At 47.0% G+C, this 21,573-nt stretch overlaps 1 protein-coding gene across 1 annotated transcript; it reads right to left on the bottom strand.

The window, feature by feature from the left end:
• Window positions 1–1,788: 1,788 nt before the first annotated feature.
• Window positions 1,789–12,148, bottom strand: ANKRD65 (ankyrin repeat domain 65). The gene is made up of 6 exons (XM_070956283.1): window positions 11,948–12,148; window positions 10,993–11,238; window positions 5,121–5,298; window positions 4,249–4,477; window positions 2,538–3,087; window positions 1,789–2,175 (listed from the first exon to the last, which is right to left on the bottom strand). Exons 1-6 carry the CDS (start codon window positions 12,146–12,148, stop codon window positions 1,789–1,791), a joined length of 1,791 nt encoding a protein of 596 aa, XP_070812384.1.
• Between the last annotated feature and the right edge of the window lie 9,425 nt (window positions 12,149–21,573).

Raw genomic sequence — 21,573 nt, 5'->3', positions numbered from 1 at the left:
GGTTGGGGACAGGCTGTGGCAGATGGGTCTTCTAGAAGGAAATCCAGGGTGGGGCTCAAAGGGGCTTTTGTGGGCTCTTGGCTCGACCTGCGTACCGCACTTCAAAGCCTGCATTTGTAAAACAACTGATCTTGGATAACCATTTTTTGTCTGAAGTGTGGTGTAGGGCAGTGGTGAAATCCAATTTTCTGTGGGCGTGGCGTGGTTTGGTTGATGTAGCATGGGAAGGATACTGCAAAAGTTCACTCCCCCACTCCAGGGGGAAGGACACTGAAAAATCCCCATTCCCTCCCCACTCCAGGGGAAAGGATAGTGCAAAATCCCCATTCCATCCCTACTCCAGGGGAAGGATAGTGCAAAATCCCCATTCCATCCCTACTCCAGGGGAAGGATATTGCAAAATCCCCATTCCATCCCTACTCCAAGGGAAGGATAGTGCAAAATCCCCATTCCCTCCCTACTCCAGGGGAAGGATACTGCAAAATCCCCATTCCCTCTCCACTCCAGGGAAAGGATATTGCAAAATCCCCATTCCCTCTCCACTCCAGGGGAAGGATATTGCAAAATCCCCATTCCTTCCCCATTCCTGGGGAAAGGATATTGCAAAATCCCCATTCCTTCCCCACTCCTGGGGGAAGGATACTGCAAAATCCCCACTCCCTCTCCACTCCAGGGGAAGGATATTGCAAAATCCCCATTCCCTCCCTACTCCAGGCGAAGGATACTGCAAAATCCCCATTCCCTCTCCACTCCAGGGGAAGGATATTGCAAAATCCCCATTCCCACCCCACTCTGGGGCCAGCCAGAGGTGGCATTTGCCGGTTCTCCAAACTACTCAAAATTTCCTCTACCGGTTCTCCAGAACCTGTCAGAACCTGCTGGATTTCACTCCTGTCACAGCTGCCCCAATGGAAGAATCGGACAGCTCACATTTTTTGCTAAATTTCACTGAAATAATTTGATTTTTTTTTCCAGATCTGGGCTGGAAGAAACCGCCCCAATGCGGCAAGAAAGATCGTAAAACGGGGCAAAAAAAATCCACTTAACAAATGTCTCACTTGGCAACAGAAATGTGGGGCTCAATTGTGGTCGTAAATTGAGGACTGTACCGATATTGGGAAACACCACGTTTGAGAGTCTAGGCCTTGAAGCTACTGTGAGGTGTGAAGAGATCTCGGCCTAAAATGCTCTTTTCATCACCTCTGGAAAGTCAGACCGGCCGCCGTGAGAAACGCAAAAGAAAATTTCAAACTCCCTGGAAATAAGGAGAAAAAGAGAAGCGAAGCTCGTTTGCAGCAGGAAATTACCAGGCAGTTTTGACCCAGCACAAAATCTCCAGTCGGTTGAGCTCCGATCCTTTTGAAAAGGCGATTTAATATCTTTTTAATAGTGAACCGTCAAGCCAAAAAGACAAGAGGCCACAGGTCACACCGTTGCAGCGTCCCGGCGGTCACACGCGATCAACATTCATCAGACCCTCGGCGACTGGTTCGTATTATGACCGTTGCCGTGTCCCCAGGGTCACGGGATCCCCTTCGGCGACCTTCAGACAAGCGAAGTCAGTGGGGAAGCCAGATTCACTTGACAACGGTGTTGGTTCTGAAACGACGGCGGCGCGATTCACTGAACGACGGTGGCAAGGAAAGGTTCGCCAAATAGGGCAAAGCTCACTTAACCGCCGTTTCCACCGAGCAACAGAAATTCAATTACGGGCGTAAATCAAGGACTACCTACAAGTTTGGTGACCCCCAGAGAGAGCACAGCTAAAGAAAATTCCGGCTTCTGGCTTCACAATGTCAGGTCTTCAGCCGTCTCGTTCCACCAAGTCTTCCGGTGAAAGTCGGCACTCTTTGCTATCAAAAATTCCATCAGGGGAAAGAATTTGTTCTCCGCCGCCAAATGCAAAGCGGTTTTGCCCAGCCACCCAGCCGCGTCAACGTCCGCGCCGTGCTCCAAGAGACAACCGGCTACCTCGGCGTGACCGCCGAGGACCGCCCGGTGAAGTGGCGTGAGCAGGAGGCCGTCTCTTTGAGTAACGCAGGCAGGGGAGCTTCCTTGGAGCAAAAGGCGGACAGACGGCAGGCTCCCGGCGGCCGCGGCCTTGTGGAGCGGGGTGCAGCCATGGGAGTCCGCTAAATTCCGATCCGCTTGGTTCTGGAGCAACAGCTTCACCATCTGAAGAGGGAAGATAGGAAAAGCTTGAGAAAGCCACGGAAGTCATGGCCCAGTTCGCTTTGCTTGCACTTGCGCTGAGCTTGCGCTCTGCGCAAGCGCATTAGATTTCTGCCCAGCTGAGGCGCGGCAATCCACTCTGCCGCGTCTATCAGCTGGGCTAAAAAACAACAAATAAAGGTAGGTATAACACGGGGGCAGGCGGGAGGGCCCAGCTCACAGTCATAGAGAACCGGTTCGCTGACATCATATCATCACTACTACCGGCTCGCCCGAACCAGGCTGAACCAGGAGCAACCCACCACCGGTAATAATTAATAATAACACCGATCTTAGTATAGATCTGATCTAAAAAGTAAGACCACCTCATGATGACTGTTTTTAGAAGCGACAGAGAGCGCCGTCCTTCCGCCGTCGTCTTGCAGATTCACGTCGGCCCCTTTGGCGAGCAGGAGACGTATCGTTTCGGCCCTCCCAATCTCGGCAGCTATGTGTAAAGGTGCGATGCCGCCCTTGCCTTGGAGATTGGGGTTGACCCCTTGGGAAATCAACCCATTCATTATATGAAGCTGGTGGCCAGCTGTGGCCCAGTGCAAGGAAGTCCACTGGTTACAGTCGGAAGCGTCGGGATCTGTCCCGTGCCGTAGAAGCAGTTGTATCATCAAGGTGTGGCCATTGGCGGCGGCAAAGTGAAACGGGGTAAGGCCCCCTTTGGTTGTGTCCATCACCGGTGCCCCCCGAGCCAGGAGGAGCTCGGCAACTTGGGTATGGCCGCTCCAGGCAGCGTGATGGAGAGGTGTGTAACCGGCCATGTTGTCAGTGTGGACCGTTGCTCCGTGCTGGATGAGAAACTTCACCAAGGGGAGGTAGCTGTGCAAGGATGCGACGTGCAGGAGAGTCCAACCGTTTTCATCTCTAAAAAGTGTCAGTTAAATAGAAAAAAAAGAAAGCTAAGAAGGCCTTGGATGGAAAGCGAGGGATGCTGGGAAGTTTAGTTCTAGATAGAGGCACAGCTGGAGGTCCGTACCAGGAATGAAATTCAAATTTTGGCCCTACCGGTTCTGTGGGTGTGGCTTGGTGGGCATGGCAGGGGAAGGTTCCTGCAAAATCCCCATTCCTGGGGGAAGGATATTGCAAAATCTGCATTCCCATCCCACTCTGGATCCAGCCAGAGGTGGTATTTGCCAGTTCTCTGAACTATTCAAAATTTCCGCTACCGGTTCTCCAGAACCTGTCAGAACCTGCTGGATTTCACCCCTGGTCCGTATCCAGGCGTGGGCTGCTGGGGGTTCGCAGGGGTTCGGGAGAACCTCTAGCTAAGATTCTGTGCAGTTCGGAGAAGCCCCAAATCCCACTCTTGGCTGGCCCCGCCCACCCTGCCCCTCCCAGGAGTCCCCACGCGGCCTGTTGTAGATGCAGGTAAGTGAAGGGCACGCGTAGAGGCTCGGGGAAGGCAAAAAACGGGCCTACCGGAACTTCAGGAAGGCTGAAAACGGGCCCGTTTCCTGCCTCCAGAGGGCCTCTGGAGCCTGGGGAGGACATTTTCGCCCTCCCAGAGGCTCAAGAAAAGCCTCCAGAGCCTGGGGAGGGCAAAAAACGCCCCCCCTCCCCCCGCTGTGGTGCCGGAAGCCAACAAGGCCAGGCAGAGAACCCCTTGCTAAAATTTTTGAAGCCCATCCCTCTCCGTAGCAGCCAGTTCTCTTTAGATGTGAAGCCCAGTATGTATGGCTTTTTTGATACACGCTGTGTATGTGCAATTTTCTCCAATGTTTTCTCCTTCCCCCCCAGCAAAGGAGGTTTTGGGTTTCCTAACGAGCATTTCTTTTGTGTTTCTTCTTCTTTCGTATCCAGAAAGGTCTCCGCTCCTCCCGTCCATCCTCTTGGCCGATTTCCATTCCTGTGTGAAAGCCAGACTCGAGAACCAAAGGGCCGGTGATTAGATGGCCTTTGCAAACTAGCAGCTACGTGCTAATCATGATTCGTGGCTTAACCTCCAACACTGGAGGTTTTTAAGGAGCGACCGACACCTGACCAAAGCAATAGCAGGAAGTTTCTACCGGTGTCCTCAGGCCTCACCTGCTGTTCGTAGATGCCCCTCGCTGCAACAGCTGTTTTACCAGCCGCAGGTCCCCATTCCTGGCTGCCTGATGGAGCTCCCTCCACCTTGGTGCCTTGGCTGTCGGGACCAAACCATTATCGGTACCCTTTGCGATAGGTTCCAAGCCTTCCTCTTTTCGGATTCCCTCGCCGGTGGTTTCGGCCAACACCATCCATTTTCTCATCAGCTCAGCCTGGGTTTTTGCCGCTGTTGAAGGAAGGATGGGGGGGGGGAAACCAGATCAGCATTAGAGTCTGTGCATCTAAAAAAATAAAAAAGATGCAGCAGAGGTGATATTCAGCAGGTTCTGAAAACTGGTAGCCATAATAGGAATTGCCCAACAAGCCCCTTCATTGCATCAGCCAAACTTCAACCAAACGTATCTCAGACAAACTCCCAGGATTTGTACACGGCCCCATGGGAGTCTGACTACAGCAAATAGAATACATGCTCTTGCCACAGGAATAGGAAGCTCAAGTTCAAAGCCCAAGAGAAGGTATAAAGAACCGTCACTCTCTACTCCATGTGGTCAGCTACCCAGAATCACATGTGCTTGGTGGTTCTGCTTCACCATTAATTAAACCCTCTTTCCAATCAGCCTCCATGTTTCCAGTGTCTTTCTCCCGGCTTGGAACTGAACCCAGAGGGATATTTCTTCCAACACATGGCTGGCTGGGGAATTCTGGGAGTTGAAGTCCATGAGTCTTTATCGTTACCAAGGTAGGACATCCCTGATCTTATCCAAACTTGAGATTTTTGGCTTCCTTCTAAAAGCATAAAAAGCAGGTGGAGACATTTTTATTACCTACCGGTCATTTTTTTCTCTTCTGCTGCCGACTTTTTGATTTACCGCACAATGCTGCTTTTCCAAGGATGTGTAGGAAAGGCGTGTTCACACACCTTTTGAGTTGCTTCTTTTCAGAGAACTTGGCAATCTTTTCTCCAGAGTTTCTTTTATCGCCCGAGAGGTGAGCGCAGGGTGGTGTGTAGCTACTCTTGGTACACGAAGCAGAATTTCCAAAGCAGCTCTGTAAAGAAAGGGAAGGGAGGAAGACAAGAAGAATCAGGCCTATTATTTTTATTCTGACAATATTTGCTTCATAAATATCCAGGAATGCAGCCGGCGAGCTGAGTCCAGCAGATTGTTCCTTGCAAATCTATGCTCGAGCGTGCAATGAGCTGTTTACTTAATAACTAAGTAGACCTAAGGAGGGAAGGAGACGTGACCGTCTTATGTATCGGTGATTGGATGTCACCTAGCCAGTTGGCCTCCCTTTTGTGTGTACACACACACACACACACACATGGTAGACACCCTGACGGAAACGCTTTTGAAATCTGTCTAGATTTTGAAGCAGCCTGATGTTTGAGGAACATGGGGCTTGTAGTCCAACACAGGCATGGACTTCAGGTTTGGGAAGGCAGCTAGGAAAATAATGTAGTAGTGATGGGGTGGGGAGGGGTGAAGGCGTATATAAAAAGAGGGGAATATCCAGGAATATGAAGCAGACCCAGAAGAAGGTGGAGAGAGGCAATATCTAAGACGTATTACGACAACATCAATTAGCAATGGTTGAGGCTGCCTGAAGAGCAAGAGCCAGAATAGAGGAGGAGGAGGAGAGGTGGAGAAGAAGAAGAAGAAGAAGAAGAAGAAGAAGAAGAAGAAGAAGAAGAAGAAGAAGAAGAAGAAGAAGAAGAAGAAGAAGAGGAGGAGGAGGAGGAGGAGGAGGAGGAGGAGGAGGAGGAGGAGGAGGAGGAGGGGGAGGAGGAGGAAGAAGAAAGATGGAGGGGAAGGGGAGGAAGAGGAAGAAGAGGAAGAGGAAGACGGAGAGGAAGAGGAAGGAGGAGGAGGAATGAAGAAGAAGAAGAAGAAGAAGAAGAAAGGCGGAGGAAGGGGAAGGGGATGAAGAGGAAGACAGAGAATAGAGGAGGAGGAGGAGGTGGAGAAGAAGAAAAAGAAGAAGAGGAGGAAGAAGAGGAAGAAGAGGAAGAAGAAAGGAGAGGGAGGGGAAGGGGAGGAAGAGAAAGACAGAGAATAGAGGAGGAGGAGGAGGTGGAGAAGAAGAAGAAGAAGGAAAAAAGGAAGAGGAAAATGAGGAAGAGGAAGACAGAGAGGGAGGAGGAGGAGGAGGAGGAGGAGGAGGAGGAGGAGGAGGAGGAGAAGAAGAAGAAGCAACAATGAGGAGGAAAAGATGGGGGGGTTGTAGGCCAAGATGTCCTGCCTCCCAGATGAAATCTCACTGTTTAGGATTTGCAGAAGGGTGTGAAGTTCTCCATATAAAGCAAGGTCGTGTTTTGAAAAATCAGACCCAGTGTTTACAAATTGCCGAAAGACCTGCATTGCTGGATTCTTTAAAAAAAAAAAAAAAAAACCAAATCAAACCTTTAAAATATAAGGTTTGAACCGAATCCTCACTCGCCCTTCACCGTATGAAGGGGAAGGGGAAGAACGGAAGGCTCTTTCTTGGGCACCTCAGTTTGACTCAGTGCCGGGTTGCTGGTTGCCCTTGCAGCTTCTGGGGGGGGGGGAACCAAAAAAACACCCTGAATGAGTAGCTTAGCGGCAAAGCGACTCTTCACCTTGAGAGGCACCGCAGGAAAAACACACACACACGCACACACAAACACAAGTGGGCGATAAAAAAAACCACACACACAAACACAAGTGGGCGATTTTCCGACAGACAATGCGGCATGCTCCGACATGTCTCCAAGCTGAGGTTACTTCTGTTATTTAATGCCCTGTTTTCTTTTGTTACTCAAGCCTGAAATTCCTTTTAAAAAAAAAAACAACAACAATTAAATGAATGTTACTTGTTAAAATAACAAGAGACACTCCGCCGAATACTTATGAATTTTTTAACATAAATAAATAAGAGAAGAGTGATCCTACGGGGATTATGTACTTGGCACCCGGAGCTGTGTCTAGAAATTTATTTAGACCTGATCATTAACTTGGTTTCTCTGCCGTGATCTCGCCAGCTGGCCTTTTGACACCTTGGCATTCTGAATCATTACCCTCCCGGCTTGTAAATTACACAATGAATTTTTTAAAAGGGTAACAACACTTCCCTGAACCCAAGCTCTTTACGGGCCTGAGAGGTAAAGGTTGCCCGGAGGCCCAGGAATCCATCACGGGCACCAGAATTGCTTAGGGATCCAAAATCTGGAAAGGAAGGTCCTTTTTTATAAAACAAAACAAAACAAAAACAGCAGCCTTCCAGTATCTCAGGGGCTGCCCCAAAGAAGAGGGAGTCAAGCTATTCTCCAAAGCACCTGAGGGCAGGAGAAGAAGCAACGGGTGGAAACGAATCAAGGAGAGAAACAACTTAGAACTAAGGACGAATTTCCTATCAGTAAGAGCAATTAATCCGTGGAACAACTTGCCACCAGAAGTTGTGAATGCTCCAACACTGGAAGTTTTTAAGAAGAGGTTGGACAACCGTTTGTCTGAAATGGGATAGGGTTCCCTGCCTAAGCAGGGGGTTGGACTAGAAGACCTCCAAGGACCCTCCCAACTCTATAATCCCAGATCAATCTCTCTTTCCTTTCTTTCTCTCTCTCTCTCCCCCCTCTCTACTCTCTATCTTCTTTCTCTCTCTCCCTCCCTCTCTCTATTCTCTATCTTCACTCTCTCTCCCTGTCCTCTCTCTTTCCTTCTTTCTCTCTCTCTCCTTTCTCTCTCTCCCCCTTTTCTCCCTCTCCCTCCTTCTCCTTTTCTCTCTCTCTCTCTCTCTCTCTCTCTCTCTCTCTCTCTCTCTCGTGGTGTAGGGTTTCCTGCCTAAGCAGGGGGTTGGACTAGAAGACCTCCAAGGTCCCTTCCAACTCTGTGATTCTATAATCCCAGATCAATCTCTCTCTTTCCTTTCTTTCTTTCTCTCTCTCCCCCTCTCTACTCTCTATCTTCTTTCTCTCTCTCCCTCCCTCTCTCTACTCTCTATCTTCACTCTCTCTCCCTGTCCTTCTCTCTCTTTCCTTCTTCCTCTCTCTCTCCTTTCTCTCTCTCCCCCCTTTTCTCCCTCTCCCTCTCCCTCCTTCTCCTTTTCTCTCTTTCTCTCTCTCTCTCTCTCGTGGTGTAGGGTTCCCTGCCTAAGCAGGGGGTTGGACTAGAAGACCTCCAAGGTCCCTTCCAACTCTGTGATTCTATAATTCCAGATCAATCTCCTTTCTCTCTCTCTCTCTCTCCCCCTCTCTACTCTCTATCTTCTTTCTCTCTCTCCCTTCCTCGCTCTACTCTCTATCTTCACTCTCTATCTTCACTCTCTCTCTCTGTCCTCTCTCTTTCCTTCTTTCTCTCTCTCTCCTTCTTTCTCTCTCTCCCCCCTTTTCTCCCTCTCCCTCTCCCTCTCCCTCCTTCTCCTTCTCCTTTTCTCTCTTTCTCTCTCTCTCTCTCGTGGTGTAGGGTTTCCTGCCTAAGCAGGGGGTTGGACTAGAAGATCTCCAAGGTCCCTCCCAACTCTGTTATTCTGTATTCTGTTTGCTTATTTCCAGTTCTCTCTGGACCCATGTTCACATTTTGAATAATCTCCTTTGCTGGTTTTATTTCAAAAGTGCCCAGCACTGATCCATCAGGCACAAGGAAAGGAGAGATACTGTACAACAACTAAATATCTATGGAGATTCTCAAGTCATCCAGGTGGGTCATGGTTGTCCCAAAGGTGCCTTTTTCAAAAAGGCAACCGGACATTCTTGAGTTTTTTTTTCTTTCTTGAAAACATTTCACTTCTCATCCAAGGAGCTTCTTCAGTTCTGACCATTCAAGTCAGAACCGAAGAAGCTTCTCGGCTGAGAAGCGAAACGTCTTCAAGGGGAAAAAAAAACAAAGGAAGCCCAGTTGCCTTATGAAAAAAAACCCAGCTTTGGATGGGCTACAACTAGGAGATTTTTTTCGTCAAATCGGATGAACACAAGATGTAAGGTAAAGGTAAAGGTTCCCCTCACATATATGTGCTAGTCGTTCCCGACTCTAGGGGGCGGTGCTCATCTCCATTTCAAAGCCGAAGAGCCAGCGCTGTCCGAAGACGTCTCCGTGGTCATGTGGCCGGCATGGCTCAACGCCAAAGGCTCAAGGGACGCTGTTCCCTTCCCACCAAAGGTGGTCCCTATTTTTCTACTCGCATTTTTTTTTACGTGCTTTCGAACTGCTAAGTTGGCAGAAGCTGGGACAAGTGACGGGAGCTCACCCCGTTACGCGGCGCTAGGGATTCGAACTGCCGAACTGCCAACCTTTCGATCAACAAGCTCAGCGTCTTAGCCACTGAGCCATCGCGTCCCTTACAACTGCGAGATATTTTTTCTTCTTCAACACAAGATGGTGCTGTAAGCAAGAAGAAAAGAGAGAGGGCCACCATCCCCGTTGGTGGCCACAGAAAGATCTCAAGGAGGATATTTGCGTCAAGAGAAGTGGGTTACAATCCACCCTCGCGACAGGTCCTTCCTTTGAAAATTCATATATATAGCTTCCGTGGGGGCGGAGAGGAATAAAATGAGGATTTTCGAATTCCCAAGAGCGATAAAATGCCAAAGAAGAGTGCTATCTGCGCCAATTAAGTGATCGTTTCCGGCAACCGTTCATGGCACTAATGCTATCGTGTTAGTGTTGTTAACTTCATTAGCGCTTGGCTGACCACTGTTGGGCCTGCTAGAAATCTCTGTCCTACTTTTGTCGAACCTCCAAATCAGTGGTGAAATCCACATTTTTTTTACTACGGGTTCTGTGGGCGTGGCTTGGTGGGTGTGGGGTGGCTTGGTGGGCGTGGCAGGGGAAGGATACTGCAAAATCCCCATTCTCTCCCCATTCCTGGGGGAAGAATATTGCAAAATTTCCATTCCCACCCTACTCGGGGGCCAGCCAGAGGTGGTAGTTGCCGGTTCTCCGAACTGCTCAAAATTTCCGCTACTGGTTCTCCGAACTGCTCAAAATTTCCGCTACTGGTTCTCCGAACTACTCAAAATTTCCGCTACTGGTTCTCCGAACTGCTCAAAATGTCCGCTACCAGTTCTCCAGAACCTGCTGGATTTCACCTCTGGTCCAAATCAGGAGAGGCTGTTCCGACCCAGCCTTAGCAGAAACAAGAAACAGACTAAATGAATGGATGTTAAGTCAGGGACTATCCTGAAAAGTAATTGCTTTCCAGTGATATCTTTGGCCTTTGGCTGTAATAAAGATGAATTTGTACGTTTAGTTAACTCACCGCAGCAGCGTAGCCTTTAAGATCGTCTAAACTTCTTCCTCTATCAATTCTTACAGAGGTAAAGGCAGCTGAGAGGTGGCAAGAGAAAGTCTTAAAAAGTCAAAATGGCAGAAGTAATTGGACTTTTTTTTTTTTTTTTTGGACCCCTCTTCTTCTGCGGATGCCCATTGTGAGGGGTCGTTCCACCATCCAAGATTTAACCCTCTTTTTCAAATCCCGAACATTTACTCCCAAATTTTGCCATTTCAGATCGTTGCCCCGTTGGCCACTTTCGACATCCCACTGAAGGTGGGAGAATTGCAGTTCTGCTTGGCTGTGGATGATGGGCACTGTAGTGTTTCTGCACTACAGCTCTGCGCATACGTGCATCTCAGGGGTGGGTTCTACTTACCTTTACTACCGGTTTGCAACGGGATCGCGCGAACTGAAGAAGCAGCTTCTGCGAATGCGCAGATCGCCGATGATGACATCCGGGGCGGTGGGCGGGACTTCCCGCCGGTTTTACTACTGGTTCTTACGAACCGGTACGAACCGGGGGCAATCCACCACTGGTGTATCTGGAGCAACAGGCCCCAGCTGTTCCTCATCCTCCTCACTCATCTCAGCCTCCAAAGGCAGCTGCCTCTCTGGTGGCTGGGAAATGCCGGACGGCCCTGGCTCTATCTCTGTGTCTGACGCTGAGCATCCATCAGAGCCTTTCCCAGGCTCTAGAACTGGCTCAAATTCTTCCCCAACCTCCACCTCATCCGAGTCTGGCACCAGCAACGTTGGCAGCTGGCGGGCCACAACAAGAAGCCAGAAGAGAGAGCAGGTTTGGGATCAAAGGAGGGACTTCTTCTTCAGGGCAAATAAATCCTTCTCTTTCCATCCATTCTGTGGATCTAAGTATCCCTTACGAGGAATCACCCACTGAGCTGCAGATACAAAGCTCTGGTTAGCTCTTTGTCTAGGATGGAGCTCAACTGAAGAACAAGTAGGCCATTTTTCCACAGAGAAAGATGCTTTATGGATTAGGTTGTTTTTAACTCTACCATCTCGGGGAGCTGGGTTTCGGAATATGTCTGCTACTCCAGAGTAGGACCCAGGGATCCCTAAAACGCTACCAGGTAGAGATTCAAATTCAGTCTGGAGGTTGGAGGTAGATGTTCAGAGGTGGACACAACTGTCCCCAAGAGAAAAGAGCTTCCGACCTATCAGGGTAATGATGATTTAAGAGCTGACCAGCTACTACTATGATGTAATGCTAGGAATGAGTCAACAAAGTTTTTGGGCTGATATCACTTTAAGAGCCTGTAATAAGAAGAGGCCCTGTTGGGGGCGTCTCTCTCTCTCCCCCCCGTGTGTGCTTCCTTGCTGTAATTGCTGATTGCTGTTCGTTTGAGGTCTGACTAAAGTACATGTATGTATATATTCTTTGTAGATAAAACCACGATTTGAATACAAACCTCTGTTTACCGTATTTGCTCCTGGGTTGTCATCTCACATAGTCATACTGCGTGCACTCTGACAGGTTACGGGCGCCCAGTCCAGAGAGAAGGCCCGAGTTACTCGAGAAACCCAGTGAGAGCTTGGCTCCAGAGCCAGAGACCGGGGCCGTGCATCGCGGTTTGTTACTCCAAAAATTGAAATCCTCGCAGAGATAGGGAAACAATGACACCGCCGTCCCTGTCCCGCTGGTTTCCATGGCTTCCGTTGTGTTGGGAGAGGCCACTGAGTCAGGCTCCGGCTTTGTGAATGAAACAAAGGTAACAGATGCATTTAGGGATGATAAAAACGATGCTTGAAGGACTTAATTGCAAGGGTTCGTTCTTTTGAGTCCCGCCACTGTTTTTAACACCCACTGGAAATGGGTCTTCAAACTAAACCTTTTTATTATTATTTTAAAGGAGAGAGACGGTAGTGTTTCTCTATGATTAAGGGCCCGTGTTGCACAAAGCTTCCTCTTAGGAATGCTAATGAGGGAGGGAACAAATTGTTCCATAACAGAGCTCTCCATAATTTATTTCGGGTACCAAGGGGGAGGGGGGAACCTGGTTTCTGGGTTTCAGGATTGGTTTCTCAGACCAGATTCAGCTTGGGTGATTAGACTCAAGGGCCTCCTTTGCTGCTCTTCAAGCTTCGTTGGAAATGCGGAAGGGTTGGCTGGGAACACAAAGGCATAGCTATGCTCAATTCTATGAGCCCTGGCCTTTATTTTTATTTGATTTATTTTTATTTTCGTCAAGCATGTATTTGATGACAAATACAGGTGTAAACATCATTATAAAGACATGAAAAGGATACGAATAAAAGAAAACATGAGGACAGGGACGGAAGGCACCCTGGTGCGCTTATGCACAAACCCCTTTACAGACCTCTTAGGAATGGGGTGAGGTCAACAGTAGACAGTCTAAGGTTAAAGTTTTGGGGGTTCGGGGAAGAAACCACAGAGTCAGGTAGTGCATTCCAGGAGTTGACAACTCTGTTGCTGAAGTCGTATTTCCTGCAGTCGAGTTTGGAGCGGTTTACCTTGAGTTTGTATCTATTGTGTGCTCTTGTAGTGTTGTGGTTGAAGCTGAAGTATTCATTGGCTGGTAGGAGATTGTAGCAGATGATTTTATGTATTACTCTTAGGTCAGACCAAAGACGGCGAAGTTCTAAGTTGTCTAAGCCCAAAATTTCGAGTCTGGTGGCATAAGGTATTTTGTTGTGAGCGGAGGAGCGGAGGACTCTTCTCGTGAAATATCTCTGAACTCGTTCGATTGTATTAATGTCCGATATGCAGTGCGGGTTCCAGACAGATGAGCTGTATTCAAGAATTGGTCTGGCAAAGGTTTTGTATGCCTTAGTTTGCAGTTCAATATTGCCGGAGAAGAAGCTAGGCAACTCTTAATGCCTTTTTAGCAAACCTGTTCCCAATGCCTCTGAGCTTCCACCGCCCGGAAGAATCAATAAAATCTTGGCTGCATAAAATAAGGATGAGGGATCAGGGAAAAGGGTTTTTTTTCAGGAACAGCCAAGGAGTCGCCAGGAAGCTTCATGACGGACTTCAAAATCGCCAGAAGATGCAGCTGAAGAAATATAGTGGGAATGAAAAATATAGTGTGACTGCAGAAGGGGGTGGGACTGTTAAGTAAATCATTTACAAGGTTAAAAGACAGTTGGAAAAAAAAACAGGTGTGAAATGCAGCTTTTGAGAATTATATAGCCTATTAGATGAACTAGAATGGACTAAGGATAAAATTGGGGGTAAACAGAAAGTCCTCCAATGGCAAAAGTTCCAAGCAAAAATCTGAAAATGCCTAAAAAGGAATATTCAGAAAGATTAAGAGATCTTTCCTTCCCTTTCCTTCCCTTTCCTTCCCTTTCCTTCCCTTCCCTTCCTGCCCTTCCTGCCCTTCCCTTCCCTCTTTCCGTTCCCCCTTTCCTTTCCTTCCCTTCCTTCTTTCCTTTCCTTTCCTCTTTCCTTTCCCTTTCCCCTTTCCTTTCCTTCCCTCTTTTTTCCCTTCCCTCTTCCTTTCCCTTCCCTTCCCCTTTCCTTTCCTTTCCTTCCTTTCCTGTCCTTCCCTTCCCTCTTCCCTTCCGTTTCCTTCCGTTTCCTTCCGTTTCCTTTCCTTTCCTTTCCTTTCCTTTCCTTTCCTTTCCTTTCCTTTCCTTTCCTTTCCTTTCCCCTTCCCCTTCCCCTTCCCTCTTTCCTTTCCTTTCCCCTTTCCTTTCCCCTTTCCTTCCCTTCTTATCCCTCTTTCCTTTCCTTCCTCTGTTTGGGAATAACTTTCTTTAGCTACATAGCTAGACCAAATCCCTGTTCCCTTGGCTTCCTTCAGACCAAGGAAAGAGGCATCTGTGCAGTAAGTTTCTGCACCTAGTATAACTATTCAGGGAACAAAGTGCACACATCTCTAATTTTTTTCACTGGGGAAACCATCTTCAATGTGTGTTTTTTAAAGATCATTTTAGGCTTAGGAGGGCTGCAAGCAGACTGGCAGGATGTGTCATTGGAGTTGACATTTTCACCTATTTTCTCCCAATTTGGGGAGGCTCGGGATTTATTATTATTATTATTATTTTTTACAACCCCCCAATATTTCAAAGCTTCAGTGCTGAAGAGAGAAATGTAATAAATAAATAAATAAATAAATAAATAAATAAATATACTGTATGTAATGAAAGCCGGAGCAAAGGAGGGTGTATCTTACCCTCTTCACACAGGCCCTTGTTATTTGAGATGTGCTGAGGCGTAAACAAAGGGAAATAAGGCGGACATGTGACAATCTTGGCGCACTGAACAAATATTGGATTTGCAGAGAATGAGGAAGCAGGCTTTTGTCGACTTAGCAACTACCCTGTTTCCTCCAAAATAAGACATCCCCTGATAATAAGCCCAATTGGGCTTTTGAGCACATGGCAATAAGGCCAAGCGCTTATTTCAGGGTTCAAAAAAATATAAGACAGGGTCTTATTTTCGGGGAAACACGATATCTATCATATCTATCTTATCTATCTATCTTATCTACTGTCTCTCTATCTTCTATCTCTCTATATCATTATCTATCTATCTATCTATCTATCTATCTATCTACCTACCTACCTACCTACCTACCTACCTACCTACCTATCTATCTATCTATCATCTATCTATCTATCTACCCTGTTTTCCCCAAAATAAGACACCCCCTGATAATAAGCCCAATCGGACTTTTGAGCACATGGCAATAAGGCCAAGCGCTTATTTCAGGGTTCAAAAAAATATAAGACAGGGTCTTATTTTCAGGGAAACACAGTAGATAGAGAGAGAGAGGGAGGGAGGGAGGGAGGGAGAGAGATGGATAGAGATAGAGAGAGAGATGGATAGAGATAGAAAGGCCTATCTCCCTTTTCCAAATCCTCAGATCACCTCTATTTGTGTTTGATATGGAGCCACTCGGCCTGTCCAATTACTTTTCTCCCGCTGCACCAGGAATGGCATGCCCGCTATTCTATCTAACTGACCCCGTGGATAAAAGGCAGATTCAGATATTAACTAAGGCAGCAGGCGAGCTGCGGACTTGTCCACGTAATGATAAAAATTTGCGGCATAATTGTGCGGTTGCCGAGCCTTTGTATTTCCCCCCAGAGGTTCATCTTCAGGAGTACAAGCTAATTAGACCCATAACTAAAAGGCGAAGCTGTTGAAAATGGTGCGGGCGCTCCCATAAAAGCCACAACTGTTGTACGGTAAGGTTCTTTGCCCCCCCCCTCAACTCTGTTGAGCCTTATGCCTCATTTCTTTACCAATTAAAAGTTAAAAATCCAGAAAGCCGTTGCTCAGAGATGAAACTCGCAATAAATCGGAGCACGTGGAATACTGCATCCAGTTTGGTCATTCCAGGGATGAAATACTCCCGGTTCAGACCGGATCGCCTGATCCGGTAGCAATGGAGGCAGATGGTTCAGAGAACCAGTAGCAAAAATTCCTGCCCCCCCCCCAATTGCCCAGCTGAGCCGAGCATTCATCAGAGGCTTTTTTTTTTATTTTTAAAAGCATTTTTTCTGCAACCTATTTGGCCAAAAAAAAATGCTTTTAAAAGTAAAAAAAAAAAGCCTCTGATGATCGCGTGGCTCAGCTGGGATCATCAGAGGTTGTTTTTTTTAAAAAAAGAAAGCCTCTGTCAATCAGGCAAGTCAGCTGGGATCATCAGAGGCTTTAAAAACCTTTTTTTTACAACCGCTTCAGCCGAAGAGGTTGTAGAAAAAATGGTTTTAAAAGTAAAAAAAAAAAAAGCTGGTCACACCCACTCAGTCATATTACCCCGCCCAACCAAGCCACGCCCACAGAACCGGTAGTAACAAATTTTACATTTCACCACTGAGTCACTCCCCCCAATCTCCCCCCACCCCCACTCCCCAAAAAAGTTAGCGTATATCAGATGCTAAATTCAGAGCAGAAGGAAGCGATATCAAACCATAAGCCAGAAAAAAAAATACAACTATCATATTTATGTAGTTTCTCTGTTTTATGGAAAACAAACATGATGACCTAGACTAGAGGGTGGCTCAGGGGCTAAGACGCTGAGCTTGTCGATCGAAAGGTCGACAGTTCAGCGGTTCGAATCCCTAGTGCCGTGTGACAGGGTGAGCTCCAATTACTTGTCCCAGCTTCTGCCAACCTAGCAGTTCGAAAGCAGGTATAAAAATGCAAGTAGAAAAATAGGGACCCCCTTTGGTGAGAAGGTGAGACTCTAGAAAGAGTGCAGAGAAGAGCAACAAAGACGATAAGGGGTCTAGAGCAGGGGTGAAATCCAGCAAGTTCTGACAGGTTCTGGAGAACCGGTAGTGGAAATTTTGAGCAGTTCGGAGAACTGGTAGCGGAAATTTTGAGTAGTTTGGAGAACAGGCTGGCCCCAGAGTGGGGTGGGAATGGAGATTTTGCAATACCCTTCCCCCAGGAGTGGGGAGGGAATGGGGATTTTGCGGTATCCTTCCTCTGGAGTGGGGTGGGAATGGAGATTTTGCAGTATCCTCCCCCTGCCACACCCACCAAGCCACGCTCACAGAACTGGTAGTAAAAAAAAAATTTGGATTTCACCACTGGTCTAGAGCAGGGGTCTCCAACCTTGGCGACTTTAAGACTTGTGGACTTCAACTCCCAGAATCCCTCAGTCAGCAAAGCAAAGCTGGCTGAGGAATTCTGGGAGTTGAAGTCCACAAGTCTTAAAGTTGCCAAAGTTGGAAACCCATGTGTCTAGTGGCTGAACTGTACGATGAACGATTGAGGGAACTGAGTATATTCTACCCTAACAAAGAGAAGGATTAGGGGTGATATGATAGCAGTTTTTCAGTATTTGAGGGGCTGTCACAACAATGAGAGAGTCAGCCTCTTCTCCAAAGCACCTGAGGGCAGGACAAATGTCAATTCCTGGAAGCTGGAATGTTAAAGCTAATAAGCTAGTAAAACAATTCCACGAAAAGTTTCCCAATAAGCCAAAGGGGAGGGAGAGATAGTTAGTATGATGAATTAACCACTATGCTACTCTTGTTTCAGGACATGGTTTTCCAATGGGGGGGCAGCCTGTCACGCCTGGAAGCCATCTTTTGCATTGGACCTTCAGGCCTGCCAAATTTACCCCTGTGGGAAATTGGGAGGGGGGACTGTATGGAGCATGGGTGATAATACAGTCAAAACAACATTCCTTTCTCAGAGAGTCAAGGACATCTTGCCCTGTCCCTGGACAGATGAAACTGGGAGGCATCTCCAATTGGGACGGTGCTTGGATTGGGACACGTGATGGACATGTGGGGGCTGGGCGGGGACTTGAACTTGCCTTTGGGTGGGGAAAACCTGGAAGCTTTCGGATTTGGGTTTTCCCAGATGTGCCAATATGACACGTCTAATAAAATGGAACTTTGAGGGAACTTAAGCCTCGGAGTTTTCTTTCGTTGGGGATGTTACTTGGAGCCCTGGCAACAAGAAGCGATGGGTGGGAACTAATCAAGGAGAGATTCAACCTGGAAGGAAGGAGAATTTTTCTGACAGTTAGAACAATTAATCAGTGGAATAGCTCGCCTCCAGAAGATGCTCCAATGCTGGAGGTTTTCAAGAAGAGACTGGACAGTCATTTGTCCGGAATGATAGTCCTGAGAGCGGTGAGGATGGGGGAAGGAGAAAGGCGAAAGAAAGAGCAATTGTGAGGCACAAACACTACGTATCTCCGGAGAACATTCTGTGCAATCCGTCGTGATTGTTTGCACCCTGGACGCCATCTGGGTTTTATGCAATTATGCCGGGCTATTTTAAGTGCAATGGCTGAGGATAAAAATCAGCCGTGCAACTTTTCTTTTGGCGGCTAAGATGAGTGGGGGGGGGGTGCTACGTCTAAGAAAGGAAAGGAATGAATTATTTCAAAGCTGGGAAAAGGGCCGTAAATAGGTTTAAATATTCATCAGAGGGAAAGGGGGGAATTCGAAAGCTGCGATTCCCAATATTTTTTTGGCTCCCGGGGGGAAAAGTAATACCTTCTCGCTACTATTTCATGTTTAAAAATTAACCTGGTTGGCAGCTGAATCTGACTTTAATGCTGGTCACGAAGAAGGCGGCGTTGTCTGCAGTCCTTAAAAGCACCGAACTGAGGCTCCCAATCCAGCCACCATTTATTTCATTGATCCAACCCTGTTAGAGGGAACTCTTGCCTTTCATTCAGAGAAAGGATGAAGCCGTTTCGACAAGAAGCAAGTGGATTTCGGCAAGCTCAAGTTCAACGACTGGCCAGTTCCCGCTTCCTCAGAATCTCTCGTCCAACATCATTCAAATCGAATCTCACCAGGCTCAAGGTTGACTCAGCCTTCCATCCTTTCGAGGTAGGTAAAATGAGGACCCGGACTGTGGGGGCAATAAGCTGACTTTGTATAAAAAAAGAACACCGCTTAGGGGGCGGCCGCAAGCCCTACTAAGCAGGTATATACAAAAGTATGAAGACTATTGCTTAACGCATTGTAAGCCACCCTTAGTCCCCGGACTAAATCCCCGGAGAAGGGCAGCATATAAATCGAACCAATAAATAAATCGAACCAATAATGGAGAGAAGCAATCTGGATAAGCTTTTGGAGAAATCAACAGGAAATCAGGTTCAGCACCAAGGAGAGTGACAGCAGCCCAGACGCATTTTTCCCAGGTCTGGCTTAGAAGAATTGACTTGATTCTGTGGTCCTGCAAGACGAGACCTCTAGGAACTCCCCAAAACAGAACTTACATATTTATTTTAGAGCCAATAAATACCCTGTGCTTGACTGGTTCTAGGTGCTATGGATAGATATCAGGCCAAGTTGGCTTACACATTTTGCACGCTACTGGGTATCCCCAAACTCGTTTCACTCCCTTCCTCTGATATGGTGTGTGTGTGTGTGTGTGTCAGACCTGGAAGCCATCTTTTACAGTTGGGCCTTCAGGCCTGTCACATTTTCTACTGTGGGAAAATGGGAGGAGGGGATTGTATAGAGTATGGGTGATATGTAGTCAAAATAACATTCTTTTCTCAGAGAGTCAAGGCCACAGTGCCCTGCAGCTGCGATGAGGTGACTGGGAGGCATTATCAGTTTTGGATGGTGCCTGATTGGAGCATGTGATGGACATGTGGGTGCTGGGCAGGGACTTGAACTTTCTTTTGGTTTGGGGGAAACCTGGAAGCTTTCAGATTCGGGTTTTCTCAGATGTGACATCTCTAATAAAATGGAACTTTGAGGAAAGTCAAGCCTTGGAGTCTTTTTTCGTTGGGAGTGACAGACGTTTCTTTTGAGTAGGTTGATAAATATTTTGATCTTGATCCCTTGGGCATGCTTCCTCGGGACAAGGTTAGACATATTCACACTCGCCAAAACGCAATTGTGCGAGCGAGTGCTCACGCCACTTCCTTCCTCCGAAGTGCCCAGGGAATCATTACAGCCTCTCCAATTTTCTGCCAGAGAACTAACTGTATTTTATCGTTCTCCTCGTGCCACTCTGGGGGGGGGGAACACTTGACGCTGCCAGCCGAAGTGTCTATTTTTAAGATGACTTCTGGCACTTCCTTTTATTTTTACACGCTGCCTTTCTCCATCTCCTCCCGTCGCCAATTATCAGCTTCACAACATCGGCTTGATGCGGAGGAGAAACAACTTTGAGATGTGGGATGAAGGAGAAAGGTGAGGGAGATTCTGCAGAACCGTGAGTTGGAAGCTGGTGGCATGGAATCCTTTTGGGACAATTGCCCTTGAAGTTCTCCAGCCTTCCTGGCCACCAAAACTCCAACCTTCTCAGCAGCTTCCATTCCACTAAGAAAGAGGCTTTCCCTGTTTTTTTATGCCTCTTAGTTGCCACGTGAATAAATATGAATCAGGGGCCAAACATCCGGATTCTGATCACGCCACCCTGGGGATGTTGCAACAGTTGTGAGTTTGAAAAACAGTCCTTTTTCCCCCCCCCAACGCCTTTGCAACTTTGGTCACTAAATGAAGTGTTGTAAATTGAGGATTACCTGTAGTTGGATTTCTTCCCCTTTTTACTTCCATGAACACTTCTGAAAAAACTTCTGAAAAGTTGACTTCAGAGATGGATCCGGCGCCTTAATTCACTTTAGCTGGTGTCAAGAGATGCCTACATTTTTGCAAATCTCCCAGAGTTACTGCAATGGGGTGGCTTGTGCCAGAAATAAATCTGGAATACAAAAAAAAAAAAAAAAAAGTTGCAAGTCAGAGGCAAAGGTAGAACCGGGCGTCTTGTATGACCCAAGGAGCTGCTGATCCAGTTCTACAGAGGAATTATTGAGTCTGTCATCTGCACCTCCATAACTGTCTGGTTTAGTTCTGTAACCCAACAAGACAGACAGATTTCAGAGGATAATTAGGACTGCAGGAAAAAATCATGGCTACCAACCTGCCTTCCATTGAGGACCTGTATAGTGCACGAGTCAAAAAGAGAGCTGTGAAAATATTTACAGACCTCTCGCATCCTGGACATAAACTGTTTCAACTCCTACCCTCAAAACGACGCTATAGAGCACTGCACACCAGAACAACTACGCACAAGGACAGTTTTTTCCCGAACGTCATCGCTCTGCTAAAAAAAATAATTCCCTCAAACTGTCAAACTATTCACTAAATCTGCACTACTATTAATCTTCTCATCGTTCCCATCACCCATCTCCTTCCACTTATGACTGTATGACTGTAACCTTGTTGCTCGTATCTTTATGATTTATATTGATTGTTTCCTGATTGCTTATTTGTACCCCATGACTATCATTAAGTATTGTACCTTATGAGTCTTGATGAACGTATCTTTTCTTTTATGTACACTGAGAGCATATGCACCAAAGACAAATTCCTTGTGTGTCCAATCACACTTGGCCAATAAAGAATTCAATTCAATTCAATTCAGTTCAGTTCTGTTCTGTTCTGTTCTGTTCTGTTCTACTCTACTTTACTCTACTCTACTCTACTATATAGTCCTATTCCTAATTCCTATTCCTACTCCTATTCCTAATCCTTATTCTATTCTACTCTACTCTACTCCACTCCAATCCACTCCACTCCACTCTACTCTATAGTCCTAGTCCTATTCTATTCTATTCTATTCTATTCTATTCTATTCTATTCTATTCTATTCTATTCTATTCTATT

The sequence above is a fragment of the Pituophis catenifer genome, unplaced genomic scaffold, assembly GCF_029215685.1.
Source record: "Pituophis catenifer annectens isolate HBS135680 unplaced genomic scaffold, rPitCat1.0.hap2 SCAF_18, whole genome shotgun sequence".
Lineage (NCBI taxonomy): Eukaryota > Metazoa > Chordata > Lepidosauria > Squamata > Colubridae > Pituophis > Pituophis catenifer.
This window is presented reverse-complemented; position numbering and strand designations above follow the sequence as displayed.

Coding starts and splice junctions, on each gene's coding strand:
- ANKRD65 (XM_070956283.1), bottom strand. CDS start 12,148: ATGGAAACCAGCGGGACAGGGACGGCGGTGTCATTGTTTCCCTATCTC. Junction 11,239..11,947: donor AGTGCACGCAGTATGACTAT/GTGAGATGACAA, acceptor GTGGCCCGCCAG/CTGCCAACGTTGCTGGTGCC. Junction 4,478..5,120: donor TGGAAAAGCAGCATTGTGCG/GTAAATCAAAAA, acceptor TTCCTTCAACAG/CGGCAAAAACCCAGGCTGAG.